Source organism: Kogia breviceps, chromosome 14, assembly GCF_026419965.1.
Source record: "Kogia breviceps isolate mKogBre1 chromosome 14, mKogBre1 haplotype 1, whole genome shotgun sequence".
Taxonomy (NCBI): Eukaryota; Metazoa; Chordata; class Mammalia; order Artiodactyla; family Physeteridae; genus Kogia; species Kogia breviceps.
In genome coordinates, this window is record NC_081323.1 from 50,412,666 (window position 1) to 50,431,298 (window position 18,633).

General features: G+C 53.1%; 2 protein-coding genes across 11 annotated transcripts in view; both read left to right on the top strand.

The window, feature by feature from the left end:
• Nucleotides 1–5,468: 5,468 nt before the first annotated feature.
• LZTS3 (leucine zipper tumor suppressor family member 3) lies at nucleotides 5,469–16,042 on the top strand. Of its 6 annotated transcripts, none has more exons than XM_067013254.1 (5): nucleotides 5,469–5,594; nucleotides 10,701–10,879; nucleotides 11,454–11,924; nucleotides 12,262–13,128; nucleotides 13,468–16,042. In XM_067013254.1, the coding sequence occupies exons 3-5, from the start codon at nucleotides 11,472–11,474 to the stop codon at nucleotides 14,164–14,166; spliced, it is 2,019 nt and encodes a 672-aa protein (XP_066869355.1). In that variant the 5' UTR covers nucleotides 5,469–5,594; nucleotides 10,701–10,879; nucleotides 11,454–11,471; the 3' UTR covers nucleotides 14,167–16,042. The 6 variants fall into 6 exon arrangements, with proteins under 6 accessions (XP_066869355.1, XP_066869357.1, XP_066869354.1 ...); XM_067013253.1 differs by having other exon boundaries at nucleotides 5,487–5,673; XM_067013256.1 differs by lacking the exon at nucleotides 10,701–10,879 and having other exon boundaries at nucleotides 5,485–5,594.
• A 1,785-nt stretch (nucleotides 16,043–17,827) lies between these two features.
• The window catches only part of UBOX5 (U-box domain containing 5), a 37,001-nt gene continuing 36,195 nt past the window's right edge, over nucleotides 17,828–18,633 (top strand). Inside the window, exon 1 of one of the 5 annotated variants that reach the window (XM_067012046.1) lies at nucleotides 17,828–17,932. The gene's annotated coding sequence lies outside the window, so the exon portion shown is untranslated. The remainder of the gene's footprint in view (nucleotides 17,933–18,633) is intronic. The other 4 variants (XM_067012049.1, XM_059037709.2, XM_059037711.2 and 1 more) reach the window with 4 other exon arrangements.

Consider the following 18,633-nt stretch of genomic DNA (forward strand, 5'->3'; position numbering starts at 1 on the left):
TGTTAGATTTTGGCATTAAGATTATTCTACCTTTATAAAATAAATTAGAGATCTTTCCTTTTTTCTTTTTAATTTTATTGAAGTATAAAAAAGTTGATTTACAGTGTTGTGTTAATTTCTGCTGTACAGCAAAGTGACTCAGTTATACATACATATTTTCTTTTTCATATACTTTTCCATGATAGTTTATCACAAGATATTGAATATAGTTCCCTGTGCTGTACAGTAGGACCTTGTTTATTATTCCTAAATATATAATACTTTGCATCTGCTAATCCCAAATTCCCAATCCTTCTCCTCCCCAACCCCCTTTCTCCTTGGCAACCACAAGTCTGTTCTCTATGTCTGTGAGTCTGTTTTTGTTTCGTAGATATGTCCATGTGTGTCGTATTTTAGATTCCATATAAAAATATCATGGTATTTGTCTTTCTCTTTCTGAGTTACTGCACTTAGTATGATAATCTCTAGGTCCGTAGAGCTTTTCCTCTTTTCCTGTGATTTAGAATGACCTGTTTATAGATTGGTAGAACTAGACCATAAAACAATCTAGGGCCAGTGCCGTTTAAAAGGGTAGACCTTTGGGACTTCCCTGGTGGTCCAGTGGTTGAGACTCCACACTTCCACTGCAGGGGGCACAGGTTCGATCCCTGGTTGGGGAACCAGATCCTGCATGCCACGTGGCGTGGCCAGAAAAAAAAAAAAGGTAGATTTTTAACAATGCTAATTCTTTTCGTAGTTATTGATCTTATTAAAAACTATAATGTTTTAATGTTTAACCATTTTTCTGTCTGGAAGCTTTAGTGCAATAAAACAAAACATTGAAAAAGAAAAGCTCATTTTGTTATAGGTAAAATGATTGCATCCTAGGAACCTCTTTTATGCTTCAGGCTTGCTTCCCTCCCCTCCAGGTCTGTAACTTGAGTGCATTTCTTCAGCAAGACCTTCTATCTTATTCAGAATTGGGATTCCCTGCAGTCTCAACTTCTCCTTAGTACTTACCACTTTCTAATTCACTATATATTTTACTTATTGTCTCCTCCCACTAGAATGGGAGGGCAGGGATTTTTCAGCAAATATTTAATATCTAATAGTCTGTCTAAATTTTCAGAGCTTACTCACCTGTTTATTCTTGCAAGCAAACTTCTTTACCTTAAAAATAATTTTTTTTTTTTTACAAAAGTAACAAAACACATGCTTGTTTTAAAGAGTGCAAACATTACCAAAGTGCCTAGAGTCCTCTCTTCTGTCATACTCCCTGAAATCCCACCATCTCAAGGTAGCCACTGTTAATAGTTTGGTATGTATCTTTCCAGACTTTTCTATGCATGTACATATACTTTTAAAAATAATAGAAAAATTAGAGTAGTGTGCATACATGATTCTGCCACTTGCTTTTTTGGACTTGCACTGGTTGCATTGTTATTCACTTGATCAGTCTTCTCTTAGTAGATTGATGTATTTAGGTTTAAAAAAACTTTTTTTCTTTGACTATTACACCATTATGTCAATGACTGTCTTTGTACATCTGTCATATTATTTGTGATGGTATTTCTTCCATTTCTCATTTTAATAAATTACCCAATTGTCCTCCCAAAAGGTTGTACCAATTTATACTCTCAAAAATACTTTGTGGGGCTTCCCTGGTGATTCAGTGGTTAAGAATCTGCCTGCCAGTGCAGGGAACACGGGTTCTAGCCCTGGCCCTGGAAGATCCCACATGCTGCGGAGCAGCTAAGCCTGTGCGCCACAACTACCGAGCTTGTGCTCTACAGCCCATGCAGAAGCACCGCAATGAGAAGCCCACGCACCGCAACAAAGAGTAGCCGCCGCTCACGGCAACTAGAGAAAGCCAGCGCACAGCAATGAAGACCCAACGCAGCCAAAACAAAACAACACTTTGTGACTTCCTATTTCCCTACATCCTCACCAACATGGATTTTTAATTTTTGTTAGCCTGATATACTCTTTTTTTTTGGTTGTGCCTTGCGGCTTGCGGAATCTTAGTTCACTGAGCAGGGATCAAACCCGGGCCCTTGGCGGTAAAAATGAGGAGTCCTAACCACTGGACTGCCAGGGAATTCCATGTTAGTCTGATATACTCTTGTTTTAATTACTTGCTCTTCACCCCATTGGTGAGGCAGAGATTCCCTCCTTAGGGTTATGGGGATGGCCAAACACAATACCTGACACTGAGCAGGTGAGATTGACAGCACATATACTCACAGCCCAGGGGAGGAGAACACCACAAGCCACCCAGGGCCACGCAGGTGTTGCACTCAGGAATATAGTGAACAACCAGGGACTGTGGGAGGCAGACTTTGTAGCAGCAAGAGGGTGAGTGCCCACTGGTTCCTGCAGGGGATCTGATTGGTTGTTTGAATAAATCTGAGGGCTGGCAGAGAACTGAAACCCACTACAATACTCAGAGATAAGCAGAAACTGCAACTTGTCCATTTGATAAGGAGGATTGTTTGACTAGGGCAACTTTCAGTTAGGCCATTTGAGGCCCTCTGGATTTTGTCAAGGTAGCACAAAATATTGAATCTTAATTTCAACCATTCCTGGTTAATTATGAGGGTTCTTTGGGGTATTGATTTTTGAATGACTTTTTGGCATCTATTATGATGATTGTTTTTCTCATTTAACACACTCATGGATTATTAAGTTCATATACAATAATATTTATTTCCTTGATTTGTATTTAGGATTTTTTTCCCCCTCTGAACTGATAAGTATGACTCATTTGTAGTTCTCCTTTCTGATCTTCCTTTATTGCAAATTGTGGCTTCATAAAATGAAATATTTACTATTTTTGGTTTTCTGCACTCTGATACAGACTTATAGGGTGAGGATTATCTGTTCACTGAAAGTTTGAGAGAATTCTTCCATTAAACCATCTGGGCCTAGAGCCTGTTTTGGACATGTTTCTTGGATAATATTTTCAACATCTTTCTTATTTTTATAATTTTATTTCCCAGAAAATTGTCCACATCATCAAGGTTTTCATATACATTGGAACAGAGCCAGATACGGTTATTCTCTTATTTTCCTGGTGTTCTTAAGATGCAAAACCACATTCTCCATGACATAAGAACAGAGAACTATAAAAAGAGATTAAGTTGAGATCAAGACAGAGGTGGGTAGAAAATGGCTAAAATGAAAGGAAAATAAAACAAACAGAATGAAATATTATATTAGAGAAAACAGAGTACCTTTGACTCTGAAGAAAATTAAATCAATGATGTTGAAAAAACAAAAACAAAAAACTTGAGATAGTTTCTCCAGGATTCAGAGAAAAGGGACAAAGAGATTTAATTGACAATGGCAATCCAACGTGATAATTTTAGGGGAGAAAAAAGTCCAAAACAATCTGTTCATAGAATGGACAAGAAAGATAGAAGAAAACTTTTCTCAGTTGAAAATAAGACCTTTTTTATTTCTGGAAAAGTAACAGAAAAATGCCTATACTGAGAATTATACTGGCAAAATGTTTGACTTTTGAGGGTAAAGAAAAATCCCAACAAGCACCAGGTGAATTGCTCGCCTAAAAGAGACCAGCCCAGGGACTTCCCTGGTGGTCCAGCGGTTAGGGCTCCATGCTCCCAAAGCAGGGGACCGAGGGCTCCATCCCTGGTCAGGGAACTAGATCCTGCATGCCACAACTAAAAAAAGATCTGGCATGCCCCGAAGATCCTGCTTGCTGCAACTAAGACCCGCCACAGCCAAATAAATATTAAAACAAGTAATAATAAAAGAGACCAGCCCAGCTTTGTTACCTTTTTTTTTGAGCTATAATTGACATATAACATTATATTAGTTTCAGGTGTACTTGCTACCATTTTAAGAGCCAAAAGAATGAGATAAGGACAAGAGAGTCTTGACGGGGATAGTTTGAAATTCAAGAATTCTATAAATAAACCACCATGTGTGTAAAGACAGTAGAAAGGCATTCTCACCTAGGGCAAAGACTTAGAAAAAGGTAACATCCCAGAGTTCTCCTTGAAATCACCAGTCAAGTGGGAGATGAATCTGATGAGGAACAGAAAAATTAGTGCATAAAAAACTGGCAGTGACATTGTTACTAATTAAACGAAGCGTTGGCAAAAGGCAAAAACAATGATTGAAAAAGAGGATTTTGTGACTTAAAAAAAAAGTGTAAACAAAAGCTGGGTCTATCATCCTGGATTAAGTGGACAGATAAAAGTAAGTGTGAGGGCAGCAGGCCAAGAGATGGAAATTTCTCATTACACAAGGAGGAACATAAAAATAAATGATTTGTCATTGACTTTAATAATTTGTGAAATATAACTGCATTTTTATTTGATAAAGGCAACAACCAGGAGAATTAAAAACAGGCTTTCTGCATTGCAAATCACTATAGCAGATAAAAGCAAATATGGAAAAATTCAGAAAACAGGAAATAGCCAGAAATAAAAACCATAAAATAGGATGACAGATGACCAAACAAGTCATCTGTTAACAGTAGAGCTACAATGGTTTAAATGCCAGCCGGAGTGGAGACGCTGCAGTTTTTAGGACAGACACTTTGTGCCTCCAGGCTCTTGCTAATTCTGAACCCTAGGCCTGGCTTGCTTGTCTACCCTATTCAAGGCTAAGGCCTCACTTCCAGACAGACTTCTTCCTCCCGGCAGTCCTCCGGGGCCACGACGGGCGGAATGAGCACTCTTCTCACAGACCTGGCAAGCGCGTGCGAAGCTGGTGGTCCAGATCTGAGACGAACCACCTTACTCCCTCTCACTCCGAGGGGCCGGGCATCCAGCCAGTTTCGGCCCACAGGGTGAAGCAGTCAAACCCTGCTCGATTGTAATGTTATGTCTTTTTCCTTGTCGCCCGCCTTTTCCCCCACGACGGTGATCCTCCGCGACAATCACGTTTCATACCGGTTCCGATTGCTGACGGACACAGTCACGGACCCGCGAAGCCTCCCCTATGCCCGCCTGCTTGTCCCCGCGCCCGGAAGGGTCTTCCAAGCGCGTTGTCGGATCCACTCCAGACGGCTCGCCCCGCCCCCACCTTGCAGACTTGCAAGGTCTCCACGGCGTTCGCTGGGAAGTCGCGTCCCAAAGAGCGGGAGCGCGAGAGGAATAGGGCTCGGGGCTTAGCTTCTAGAGCCCCTTCCCCAAGCCAGAGGGGCTCCTCCCTGTCGCCAAAGATGTGGGGTTCAAGGAGGGCGCGGTCCTACTGGATTTGTTGAAGAGGAGAGACTGAGGGCTGAGCCCAAGGGTCTTGAGGGTTAACAGGGAATGAGCAGGGGGCTCAGGGCAGACTCGCGGAGCCCTGGGGTGAGTGAAAGAGAGGGGTCCCACGCGCGGGCCTGGACGCAGCGACGAAAGGGTTAAGGCATTGGGCCCTGCCCCAGCCCGGGGATTGGCGGGCCCGGGGGGCGTGGCTGGAGGGCGTGCCCGCGTTTGCCGCAGCCGCGAGTGGGCGGGGCCCAGGCGGGGAGCGGGAGGGGCGCGGAGCGCAGCCGGGCCCGCGCCTCGCGCCCAGCCGGGCGGGCTTCTGGCTGCGCCAGCTAGCCGGGCCGGCGGCGCCCGCGCCGAAGACCCCCCCACCGGACCCTGAGATAGCGAGTAAGTGAGGCAGGCCCACTGCGGCGCCCCGCCCGGCTCCGACCTGTCGCCTTGCCCGCTGCACCGCGAGGCTCGTTCGGTAGGACCCGGAGCCGGGGAGGGGGCGCGTCCCACTGCTGGGATCCTTGGGGGTGAGGGGAGTGAAGATGAGGCCGATGATGTCATGGATGCTTCGCAGGGCCTGGAGGAAGGTGGCGGCCGGAGGGGGTGCGGCCCGGATTATGTCACCTCTTCCCTCTGCGCCCCGCCCCCCGGGCCACACGCCTTGGTGGGGAGCACTGAGAGGTGCAGGAGGGATTTCCCCCACCGCAGAGACCACCCCACCCCCGGGCACCTCCTCGGAATGGCCTGTGGCCGGGGTCTCTATCTGTCGTGGGCAGCGCCCGAACACCCGCCCCCCGCCACCCCCCCACCCCCGTGCGGGAGGCTTGTGTGTGCGCGTGTGTGTGCTCGGGGTGTGTGTGTGTGGGGCGCTGTCAGCCCCCTCAGTCCTGAAACATGGGATTTATCAGAGCCAGGATCTAGGGGATGGAGCCCTTCCCTCTTTGTCGCCAAGGGAAGATGGATCTTCCCTCACACATCCCAACCAAGAAGTTCTGGAGACCTCTGCACCCCCCAAAGCCCTACAGTGTCCCTGATACCTTTTCTTCCTCAGTTCTTCTTCTCGGAAGCCCTTCCTGATTTTCCTGTCCGATTCACTGCCTCTTTGCATTGCTCATAACTAGCATTCCCACACGCATTCTCTCTGCATCTCCTCAGTGCCAGGGGCCAGAGATCCCAAGACTCTGCCGTCCGTTCCCCCTGGGGGTACTCACAGGCCAGTCTCAGAATGAAATATCCCTGGAGTGGCCTGAGCCAAGTGCTCCAAGACCACCCTCCCCCCTCTCCCAGGGTAGATCAGGGATGCTGTGCTGGGAGGCAGCATTTGGATTGGTCCTTGAAGGATGCAGGATGGGCACAGAGAGCTGAGAAGAGATTTTGTGTGTAGAATGGAGAGGGCCTCAGGTCAAGGGAAATAGGATGAGCAACAGGAGAGGCCTTGGGGGCCCTGCTGCAAGCTCTGCTCTGGTTCTGAGGGCTGAGAGGAATGCCAGGCATTTACCCATAATACATTCACTTCTTAAGATTCCTGTAAGGTAGGTGTGAGAACCCAAGGTGGAATAACCTGCATGCAGTTCCACCCCTAATCAGTTGAGCTGGGATTTACACTTAGAGCTGATACCTCCATAACTCTATCTATTGCACTTGGTGCAATAGCAGAGTCTGCAGTAGCTCTTGGGCAGAGCACAGACAAGATCGGCTTTGCCCTTTAGAAAGGGTCCCTTGGCAGCTGCACAGGGGAGGGAGTGCTGAGGAAGAAAGCCCAGTGAGGAGCCCCCCCGCAAGGATGCTGGCAGGAGGGGCTGCTGAGATCTTTAGGGGGTGAATGGGCTGAGCTTGGGGCCTCTGAGACCCAAGAGAAGGGTGGAGTGTTCCTAGTTTGGGGAGGGACACAGCTACGGCAGGGTGGGTGGTCACTGTAGGATGGAAGGACCTGCCCATGTAACCCCCAGGTATTGTCTATTTGGCCCGTTCATGACCACTAATACTGTGTGTAATGTCCTAGGCACTGAGAGCTGATAGGACAGAGATAGAGGCAGAATCAGGCAACAGGCTGTCGCCCCAGGTTGTTGAGCTGAGGCCATGAGGCTGTCTTTGCCGACCACACTCAGCTACCTGGGCTAGTTCAGAACCCTGACCCACAAATGAAGCTCAAACCCTTCCGCTGGGCTCAGTTTCCACCTATTAGGGAAACATACGCCCCTCCTTATCCTGCCAGTCCCTGCTGGGGTTTTGTGGAAAGAAGCTGCAGCAGCCCAAGCTTGGGAGAGAGAAGGGGCAGGGAACGCTTGTATGAGGTTGACCATAACAGGTTAGAATTATGGCAAAAAGCTCTTTGGGGAGCAAGACTCCAGGGAGAGCTGCAGTGGATTGGTAATCAAAGATTCCCCAGGTAAACCACAGGGATAGGAGGCTCAGGAAACAGTTCTGGGACCTCATTTCCATCCATCCAGGACTCTGGGCATCCAGGCCTTCCTGGAGACCACATACAATCCAGGGAAACAGTGGGTCAGGGTGCAATATGATCAGCCCCAACCTATGGTCAGATTCTCCTTTCCTGAATCTCAGAGAAGGTAGTATTGCATGTTTGTACTGCACCTTACAGTTTGCAAAGAACCTTCCTGTCACTCTCATGATCAACATGATCACTTCTGAGGTTTGCTCCTGTCCACACCCAGGCTTCTGGTGGAGCCCCCTTGCCTAGATCTCTAATCTCACTATTGATGCCTTCCTTCAGGATATCGCCACACTCAGGTTTCTACCATGTTAAATTCTAAAATTAGAAGAGAGCCCTTGGATCCCAAACCACCTTAAATTACTGCCTTCTCTGGCCTTCTCTTAAAAAAGAGGGGAACCCTTCCATCTTTCCCTCCAGACCCCCCTCCTACTCCTGTAGTCTGGCTAAGCCTTGCACCACTTTTCTGAAATCATTCTTTCATAGACACGTGATGTTTCCACCTGCCAAATTCAGGACACCCTTGCCAATCCCAATTTTACCTGGTCCCTTTAAAAAAATTTTTTAATATAAATTTATTTATTTTTGGCTGCGTGGGGTCTTGGTTGCTGGGCACGGGCTTTCTTTAGTTGCAGTGAGCGGGGGCTACTCTTCGTTGCAGTGTGTGGGCTTCTCATTGCGGTGGCTTCTCTTGTTGCAGAGACGGGCTCTGGGCGTGTGGGCTTCAGTTGTGTGGCACGTGGGTTCTAGAGCTCAGGCTCAGTAGTTGTGGTGCACCGGCTTAGTTGCTCTGCGGCATGTGGGATCCTCCCAGACCAGGGCTCGAACCTGTGTCCGCGGCATTGGCAGGCGGATTCTTAACAACTGCGCCACCAGGGAAGCCCTGGCCCCCATTTTAACACCAGGAGCTGCCCCCACATTCTTTCAGCCCACTCCATCTTGGTCTTCAGGCCCTCCTTCTCCTGGCCTTCTTCCCACTCCCTCACCACCTCCCAGTCTTCTGGGGCTCTGCCACTCGAGCTCCATGCTGGATGCCACCCACACCACCCTTGAATGCTCATGATTCCAGTCTCTCTTTCCATCCAGTATGTGACAGATATCTTTCTCTGGTCTTCCTCAAATCACCCATTTCCCCCAAACATTCTCCTCCTATCAAGTTAAGGGTGTCACACCCATCCTGGTGCCCCAGTCCAGATACTTCCCTTGCCCCCACCCCCTGAACACCATCTGTATGAAATTCTGTCCGTTCTTCCTCCCTGCCCAGATCTTCCCACTGGTTCTAAGCCTCAGGCCTCACAGCCTCCACCCTCTCAGTCCCCAGCTGCTCCCTACACTGCATCCAGAGATGGCAAGAGAAGGGGGTCATGCTTAGGATGGGAGGGGGATATCTGGGCTGGAGTATACTGGGAATGGAGACAGCATGGCCAGGGTGAGTCAAGAGGCATGTAGGGCTTCCCTGGTGGCGCAATGGTTAAGAATCTGCCTGCCAATGCAGGGGACATGGGTTTGAGCCCTAGTCCAGGAAGATCCCGCATGCCGCGGAGCAACTAAGCCCATGCACCACAGCTACTGAGCCTGTGCTCTACAGCCCGCGAGCCACAACTACTGAAGCCCGCGTGCCTAGAGCCCGCGCTTTGCAACAGTAGAAGCCACCGCAATGAGAAGTCTACGCATCGCAACGAAGAGTAGCCCCCATTCACTGCAACTAGAGAAAGCCTGCGCGCAGCAACGAAGACCAAATGCAGCCAAAAACATATTTTAAAAAAAGGGAGGCACCTAGGGCACCAGATGAAAGGAGGCACTCACTCTCAGGGTCCTGCACTTGCTGATCCTGCACTTAAATTGCGCCCTAGGTGCCTCTCTTGCCTCACCCTAAGTCTCAGCCTTGTGGGACATGTGGAACAGATTAGCTTAAGGGAGGAATGTAGTAAAGTCCTGTTCTCCACACCTGGGGGGTGGGGGGAGATGCTGATAGAACGGAATTTTACAAAGTCAGTGTGGACTGGTTTGTGGCAAGTTTTCCAACCACCTAGGGCTGTAATTCCAGGTGTGATGGCCAGAAGACTGAAGGGCAAGAGTTTTGTTAAGGATCCCCTGGTCTGCGGCCTGATAGCACAAACACAGCATTAAAAATGGGCATATGGGTAGAAGACAGTTTGAAGAGCACTCAAGGGGCTGAGGGCTGCTACCTGTACCCCTTCACCTTGGCAGAGAAGGAACGCTCCCTGCCTGGTTTCTGGTGGGAACAGGGGTTAAAGGCCTGAAGGGCGCCCCCTGCCATTTCTGGCACACGTATTTGAGCGTCTGCCCTCGCAGCAGGCACTGCCTGCTCCCAATGCCTGGCTGGATATGAGGATCTCTGGGGCAGGTCTTCCCAGGTGCGGACTTGAGACAAAGGAACCAGGAAGCAGGGCCTTCCTGAGCGCAGGTAACCCGAGGCCCTGCTCCCCCTGCTCCTGTGGGCCGGCCCTGGGGGAGGAGGGGCGCACGTCCACTGAAGGGCTCAGAGAAATTCACGGTGAACTGAGCAGGGTCAAGGTCCGCAAGGAGCGGGGGAGGGGAGTAATCCAGGAAGTCTTCCCGAAGGCAGTGAATTCTTGGAGGGGTTCTGCAGGCGCGGAATCCTCCTGGACGCCGCTGGGCACGAAGGCCCCGCCCCTGCCCCCGCCCACCTGTAGGAACAGCAGGCCAGGAGGGAGGCATGGCAGTCGTCCGCGCTGCCGGCGCTGCGTCCTCTGCCCCGGCCTCAGTCAGCCCGGGGGCCTCTGCTGCGGTACTGACCATGGGTAGGGGGCCTTCTCGGGCCAGGCCCCCACGCAGCGGAGTTGGGAAGACCTCCGGGAGGGTCCCCTGCTGGGCGCTGCAGCTGAGGTCCCCGGCCGTCCGCGAGGGGCGGGGCATGCCCGTGGTGGCCCAGATGAGAGCCGTCGCGTCAGCTCCCGCCCACCCGACCCCCCAATACCCTTGTCCCCTCCCCGCGCCCGCCTCCCTGGGGTGTCTGGCATGCGGCAGCTCTGCGAGGTAGGTCCTCCATTCCTCCCATTTCGCAGAGGAGAAAACTGCAGTCCGGAATGGCTCAGTCGGCCCGTCCAAAGTCGCGCAGCTGGTCCTGGCCGAGCTGCGAGAGTGAGGCACATGGCCCCTGCAGACCGGGCCTCGGAGGGTCCAAGGCTTGAGGACCCGTCGGCCCCCCACCCCCTTGGAGAGGCAAGGAGAGGATCCTGCGCTGGTAGTGAGCCTCCACTTCTGCCCTTGACTGCAACACCCTAGGTTAGGGGGCCGGGAAGGACTCCCATCCAGTTTTTGGATAGGGGTGGGTTTCTCTCCCTCCCTTAAGTTCTGAGGTTCCCTACTGAATTCAGGTACTGCTGTCCCCTTCCAACCCCATCTCCCCAGCCCATGAGGTTGGGATATAGGGGTCCAGACCCGGAGTAAAGTACACCTGAGTTCTGGGGGTTGCAGTGAAGAGTTGAGGGGGTCACTGAGTCTGGGAGGCTCATGAAGGAGGTGGGCTTGAGGTAGGAGTTAAGGAATGGAATACTGAGCAGAGCAAAGGTAGGAGGGTAGGTGCATGGTCCCTGGGGGTTGGGCTTTGTCGGGTGTGCAATGGGCAGCCCCTATTACCAAGCTATCATTATTTACCCAGCCCCATTCCTTTACCTTGGGTGTTTGGGAACTCTTGTACCCACTATAAGGAAGGGGACACTGAGGGGCAGGGTGCAGGTGGTGCCGGGTTGGGCTTGCATGCGGTGGTGGGAGTGGAGGTGGGGCTGACCTATCTGCTTTCCCACCTGTGCCCACAGTGCCCCCCTGGCTTAGTCATGGCGAAGCTGGAGACACTGCCTGTGCGCGCTGATCCAGGGCGGGATCCCCTCCTGGCCTTTGCCCCTCGGCCCTCTGAGCTCGGACCCCCAGACCCTCGCCTGGCCATGGGCAGTGTGGGCAGTGGGGTGGCCCACACTCAGGAATTTGCCATGAAGAGTGTGGGCACCCGCACAGGGGGTGGGGGCAGCCAAGGCAGTTTCCCTGGCCCCCGTGGCAGTGGGGCCAGCAGGGAGAGGCCAGGCCGCTACCCTTCGGAGGACAAGGCTCTCGCCAATTCACTCTACCTCAATGGCGAGCTACGGGGCAATGACCACACAGATGTCTGCGGCAACGTGGTGGGCAGCAGTGGTGGCAGCAGCAGCAGCGGCGGCAGTGACAAGGCCCCACCACAGTATCGTGAGCCCAGCCACCCACCCAAGCTCCTGGCCACCTCTGGCAAGCTAGACCAGGTCAGTCCCCAGGGCCTTTTCCTGGGGCAGGAGGCAGCCCAGAGAGGAGGGTGAAGTGGGCCTTCTTGGATGTTTTTGGGTTGTAGGGGCTGAGATAGAAGCTGGGTTGGGGAGCCTTGGGGGCCAACTCCAGATGGTAGGTCTAGGGCAGAGACCTGGCTGTGAGGGGGGCAGGTGGTGGATATAAGGTGGGACTCCAGCCAGGAGGGACTCCCAGGATGGAGATCCAATGGGGTTGGGAGGTGGGGCTGAACAAGTCTAGATCAGAGGGAAGAGACTGGGGGCAAGGCTAAGGTCCCATCCTGATGTCCACTCCCCCTTCCTTGCTTTTGTGCAGTGCTCAGAGCCGCTAGTTCGGCCTTCAGCCTTCAAGCCTGTTGTACCCAAAAACTTCCACTCCATGCAGAACTTGTGCCCCCCCCAGACCAACGGGACCCCTGAGGGACGACAGGGCCCTGGCGGCCTCAAGGGTGGACTGGACAAGTCTCGGACCATGACCCCAGCGGGTGGGGGAGGGGGCGGCCTCTCAGACTCAGGCCGGAACTCACTCACAAGCCTGCCCACCTACAGCTCCAGCTATAGCCAGCACCTGGCACCCCTCAGTGCCTCCACCAGCCACATCAACCGCATTGGCACTGCCAGCTATGGTAGTGGCAGTGGTGGCAGCAGCAGCGGTGGTGGGTCAGGCTACCAGGACCTGGCGACCTCCGACAGTGTGCGGGCCTCCAGCAAGAGTGGGTCATCCTCATCCATGGGGCGGCCAGGCCACCTGGGATCAGGGGACGGCGGAGGTGGAGGCCTGCCATTTGCAGCCTGCTCACCACCCTCGCCCAGTGCTCTGATCCAGGAGCTAGAGGAACGGCTGTGGGAGAAGGAGCAGGAGGTGGCAGCTCTGCGGCGTAGCCTGGAGCAGAGCGAGGCGGCAGTGGCCCAGGTGCTGGAGGAGCGTCAGAAGGCCTGGGAGCGTGAGCTGGCTGAGCTGCGGCAGGGCTGCAGTGGGAAGCTGCAGCAGGTGGCCCGGCGCGCCCAGCGCGCCCAGCAAGGCCTACAGCTGCAGGTGCTGCGGCTGCAGCAGGACAAGAAGCAGCTGCAGGAGGAGGCAGCCCGGCTGATGAGGCAACGGGAAGAGCTTGAGGACAAGGTTGCCGCCTGCCAGAAGGAACAGGCCGACTTCCTGCCCAGGATGGAGGAAACTAAGTGGGAGGTGCAGACTGGGGGGTTGGGCATCTCCCTGTGTCCCCTTCCTTCTTTCTCTCTGGAGAAACCCAGAGCAGCAGCCCACAACTATCACAAGGGGAGTGAAGGTTGTGCAGGGATCAATTAGGAGTGTCTGTGAGGACCAGAGCTGTCCCAGGCTGTGTGAGATTAGCCATGTCTGTCCCAAGTCTGAGGAGGGAAGCCTGCATGTCATTTCTGCCATGATGAGGAGCTGACCCTGAGCCCTGGGGCAGCTTGATGCCCTGGGCTGGATATGGGGGCTGGGGTGGGGGTGAGCAGAGCTCTGCCTTCACCCTGACTTCTCTTCTCACCTGTCCCTGCCCAGGTATGCCAGAAGGCTGGGGAGATTTCCCTACTGAAGCAGCAGCTGAAGGACTCGCAGGCGGACGTGTCCCAGAAGCTGAGTGAGATTGTTGGGCTGCGCTCGCAGCTGCGGGAGGGCCGGGCCTCCCTGCGGGAGAAGGAGGAGCAGCTGCTCAGCCTGAGGGACTCCTTCAGCAGCAAACAGGCCAGCCTGGAGCTGGGTGAGGGCGAGCTGCCCTCTGCCTGCCTCAAGCCGGCGCTGACCCCAGTGGACCCGGCCGAGCCGCAGGATGTGCTGGCCACCTGCGAGAGCGACGAGACCAAGATGCGCCGTCAGGCTGGGGTGGCTGCTGCCGCCTCCCTGGTTTCCTTGGATGGGGAGGTGGAAGCTGGGGGGGAGAGTGGGACTCGGGCCCTGCGGCGGGAGGTGGGGCGCCTGCAGGCTGAGCTGGCAGCTGAGCGGCGAGCCCGGGAGCGCCAGGGTGCCAGCTTCGCAGAGGAGCGCCGAGTGTGGTTGGAGGAGAAGGAGAAGGTCATCGAGTACCAGAAGCAGCTGCAGCTGAGTTATGTGGAAATGTACCAGCGCAACCAGCAGCTGGAGCGGCGGCTGCGAGAGCGGGGGGCTGCGGGAGGTGCCAGCACGCCTACACCCCAACATGGAGAGGAGAAGAAAGCCTGGACCCCCTCCCGCCTCGAGCGCATTGAGTCCACAGAAATCTGATCCCCTACCTGGGCATGTGGCCTTTTGACAAATACCCAGTCAAAGGCCAGAGTCCCCAGTATCCCCTCCCTGCCATCTCTTTTCCCCATGTCCCCTGTATCCCCAGACCAAAGAGGTTCTCAAAGCAGCTGTGACCAGGCCCCTCCCCTGCCCTCACTGGGTGCCTCCCAGCTCCACCACTGCCCCTCTGGGCAGCCCACTCAACCCTCCTCCCAAGGAGGAAATAGGGGAAGGGAGAGTGAGTGGGGATGAGGAGCCCAGGCAGCAGGGGAACTCATGCTCCTTTTCTTGGCACTCCCTTGTTGGAGAGGTGGCAGGCCTTGCAGTGCCACGAGGTGCCCAGCTCCTTGGTGGGTCTGGGCTGCTACTGTCGGCCACCCTGTGTCCAGAGATGCTCTCTGTACCCAACTCCTAGGCCATGTAACCTGAGGGGGCCTGCGTGAGTTCTGCCAAAGCTGACACCTTGGACTCCTGGCCTCTCTCCTTCCAGTACTTTTCTCCCTCCCTGGGCAGACTGGCAGGACAAGCAGGAGCAGGTGGCCTACCTATGGTTGAGAGGGCTATCTGCTCAGCCCCTCCCTGCCAAGGTCTCTTGGACTCAGGCCTCAGAGCCTGGCCTGGTCCTGAGTGTGTGTCCATATGTGTGTGTTGGAGGAGAGAAGGGCTGGGGCTGGATGCTCAGTGCCCAGGGAAGATCTGCCATCCTATTCTTGAGAAGGGTCACCTGGAGGCTTCTTAGCTTTACCCTCACCCTTCTGACCAGGATCCCACAGGACAACAGCCCCATCTGCTTGGCTGACCCCACACCCAGGGCCACTGTCCAGCTCTAACTACAGCTATTAAGTGCCACCTGCCTCTCAGGCACTCCCCTCACCTAGTTTCTGAGGTCACATGAGTGTCTGTGATGTCTTCTTGTGTTTTCCCTGACTTGATTCCCTCAGCCACCTTCTGCTTTCATGCTCAGCCTACTGCTTTCATGCTCAGAACATCACTGTCCTAGGCCATCTCTTCCCCCAAATCTCACCTTTTCTTCCAGTAGAAAACTGCTTGATCTTTGGTGCACTGCCCGCTTCCAAGTTCCACTGGGCCCAAGCTTGAGCCTGAGGCCCTTGTTTTGGGGGGGTGGGGGTGGCTATGATTGCTCTTGAAGAGCAAGACTGAACTGAGAGGATCACTGACCCCTGGGTCCCAGAGGCCTGAAGTTGCTTAGTGTTTGCCCAGGGTAGGCCTGGCATGGCCATCAGTGGGGACTGGGGCAGCCGATGTCACTTCCTCCTCTGGGGGCCCTCTCAGAGTCCATCTCCCCAAAATAAGAAGGAAAAGGCAAATTTCTAACACACCAGCAATAAAAATCAGAGGAGGCTTGGCCCTCAGCCCTTGTATTTCTCTTTTCACTCTCTCCTTCCCACCCACAGACTGGGTTTGTGGGGCAGGGTGGAGGGAGCTGGCAACTACTGTGAGCAATCCCCTGACCCCTGACCAGCCTCCTCCCATGACTGGTGACTGTTTAACGAGCTGTGCATCCCCCACAAAAACAGGAGTGCCCCTGTGGCCTCTGTCCTTCTGCACAGCCCTTTCCAGTGCCCCTCACCAGATCTCTGAGCTGGGTGGGGGGGCTGTCCTGGCAATCACTGCCCATTCCACTCACCCTTCACTGCACCTGCCCCAGAAACTGGGCCTGGACCAGAGGGGCAGGGGGAAGAGGAGGCATTAGTAGGAAAAAAAAATAGAAAAAAATATGAACAGACTCAGCTTTGGGATTTCCAACCACAAAAGAAATTATATATAAATATATATAAATATATATCTCTACCACATGTGATGGAAAGACTTCATTTTCTTTTCCCAAAGAAATAAAATGGAGAAAGCCTCTCAAGTGGCACTCTGTTGGCATGCTTGTGTCTTTGCAGGTGTGGGAGGTGAGGCTGGGTGAGGGGGGTGTGGAGGGCAAAGCTGGAGTAAACATTTCCCAGAGGAGGCATGAGACTGGAGGTGCTCACTGGGCTGTGCCAGGAGTTTGGCCCAAAGCCCAAGCTCCTCTCTGTTGCCCAGGAGGAGTAGTGGTTCTACGTTTCTGCCCAAAGGGTCTTTCTCTTCAGCTCAGACTGTTGCCAAAAGGGTTTCAAGCTAGTACCAGCTCAGAATCTGGATACCAGACTGCTGGTCAGAAGGCAGGTGATGCGGGACAACTAGATGCAGCCTGCAGTGTCCTGAGCCACCTTACAGTGATTAGCCAAAGCCAGAGGGCAGAACACATGAAGTCTGAGAACTGGTTTGTAATTAATGGTGAGGCCCCAAAGGCAGAAGCGACCCAAGTGTGCTTCAAGTAGGGAGCTGTCCTTTATAATTCCTTTGGTCATCTTCACAAAGACCCTCAATCAAGAATGCACTCTGCTACAAGTAACACAACCTGATAAACAGGACCTCAAAGAGTGGTTCACTTTTCCTCACCTGACAAAAAGTCTGGACATAAGCATCCTCTAAGTGTCATAGGTGTTGGTCCATCAAGGATCTAGACTTTTCATCCTCCTCCTCTCCCATCTTTTGCATGTTGTTCCCTCCATGCCACAAGGCGGCAGCCACAGCTGCGTGAAGTGACTTAGGCAGCAGCACTCTATCATGAAAGTAAAAGTTTTCCAAGAAGCTTCACAGCACCATTCCCTTTAAATTTTGTGGACTGGAACTGAGTCACATGCTCTTCTCACTTCAGGGGAGCCTGGGAAATTAAGTATTGGCAAAGAGGAACGGGATTGTCGTGGTTGCCAAGGAGCAGTTACAGTTCATTTCATCACCTAGGCTCTCTCTCGGTTCTGCTGGCAAGGACAGAGTCATAATCAGCAACTCACAGTGTTTGCCCTGGTCCGGCCCCGGTGAGAGAACCCTCTTTGAGCAGTGGTGTCAGTGGTCTAGGGCCCCAAAAGCTCACCCCCAGGCAAACAGTGCCCTCCACAGAGCTCAGGAGTTGGGATGCCAGGCTTGCCTCTCCTTGCAGTGAAGTGTCCTCCCTACATTGGTTTTGTCTCCCTGTCAAGACGGTGCCCTGGAGGGAGCACTATTTCTCAGGTCCCCTTCACAGCCCTTAGGCACGGACAAGGTGTGACCACTCTGATCACACTGATCGTCTCCAGTGCCCCCAGGGACGGCCGTCTGGGGCCAAGTGCTCCTGGAAGTCTGGAGAGTCTCTTCCCTGCCTGGTTGCCCATACCCACGCAGGTGGGAGCCCCCTACTTGGGGAGGTGGAGGATCACCCTGGCTCATCTGCCAAAGCTCTGGCCTTTTCAGCCCAGAACCTCACATCCATTTCTCCTAACAGGTTCGTCTATCCATCACTAACTCTCCTCCTGAGAACGCTTTCTAGATATATCTCTATTATAAATGCATGATTACCTCATTGTGCAGATAAGAAACTTGGGTTAGAGAATTTACGTGACTTCCCCAAGGCCATAAAACCCTGAGTAGCGGTCTGAGATTCGAACCTGTATCTAGACTATTTAGTGACTTCCAGAGCCGTCCATCCACAGCGGTGTTTTCCCTCCGTAGGTCCTGTCTCTGCAGCAACATCTTCCTGTGGAAAACGTCTTTGGAAAACGCTGACAGAGTCTTTTGAGCCTCGGCCGCACCCGTCACTCGCACAGCATACGGAAGTAGCGGGCAGTTGGCCGGAAGTGGGGCTGTGCGGCCCGGATGTAGCTGGAGCAGTCGCCGAGGCGCGGCCACTCGCGGGAGTGGCGACTGGTGTTCCGGCGACCGCGCTCGGCAGGCTCAGGTGAGTGATGGCGGCCAGAGAGGAGGCCGCGGCGGCGCTCCCTGCCGAGCTGGGCTGCGCTTCCCGGCGCGGGCTGCGGGCACCTGTCCAAGGCCCGGTTCTAGGAAGAACCTCGGCGACCCGGAGTTCTGTGGCCTTTGGCAGGCTGCTTACCTGAACCTTGAGTTTTCCTCTGTGAGACGGAGATGATAACAGTACTTGCTTCACACGTCTTTTGTGAGAGCGTAGTGAGATATTCTGCCGCTTCTCTTATCACACTTCAATCTGCATGCGATTCACTGGAATCTGGAGGTTCGGATTCTGTAAGCGTGGGGTGGGGTCTGAGATTCTGCGTTTCTCACCAGTTTCCAGGTGAGGCTGATGCCGCTGCTCCGCAGGCCGCACTTTGAGCAGCAAGGCCGTGCGGCATTTTGCTTAGTACCTGGGACAAGTTGAGTCTTCAGTAAATATCAATACGATATATACCCTTTCTCCATTTTATAACAGATAGTTTCTGGTTGCACAAGTCTAAGGGTGTTATTGATGTCCCCCTCCCTTTTTTCTCTCCAGGGATAAGAAAAATAATTGCCATTTCTCTTTCCGTACAAATCATGACACAGCTCTTCTTTCCTGACTCAGGGAGCTGTGGGGCCTCTCCATACCAGTTACGTTCATGGGCCTCCTCGGGTGATGTTTCATTGCCCACTCACTGCAGACCCTTG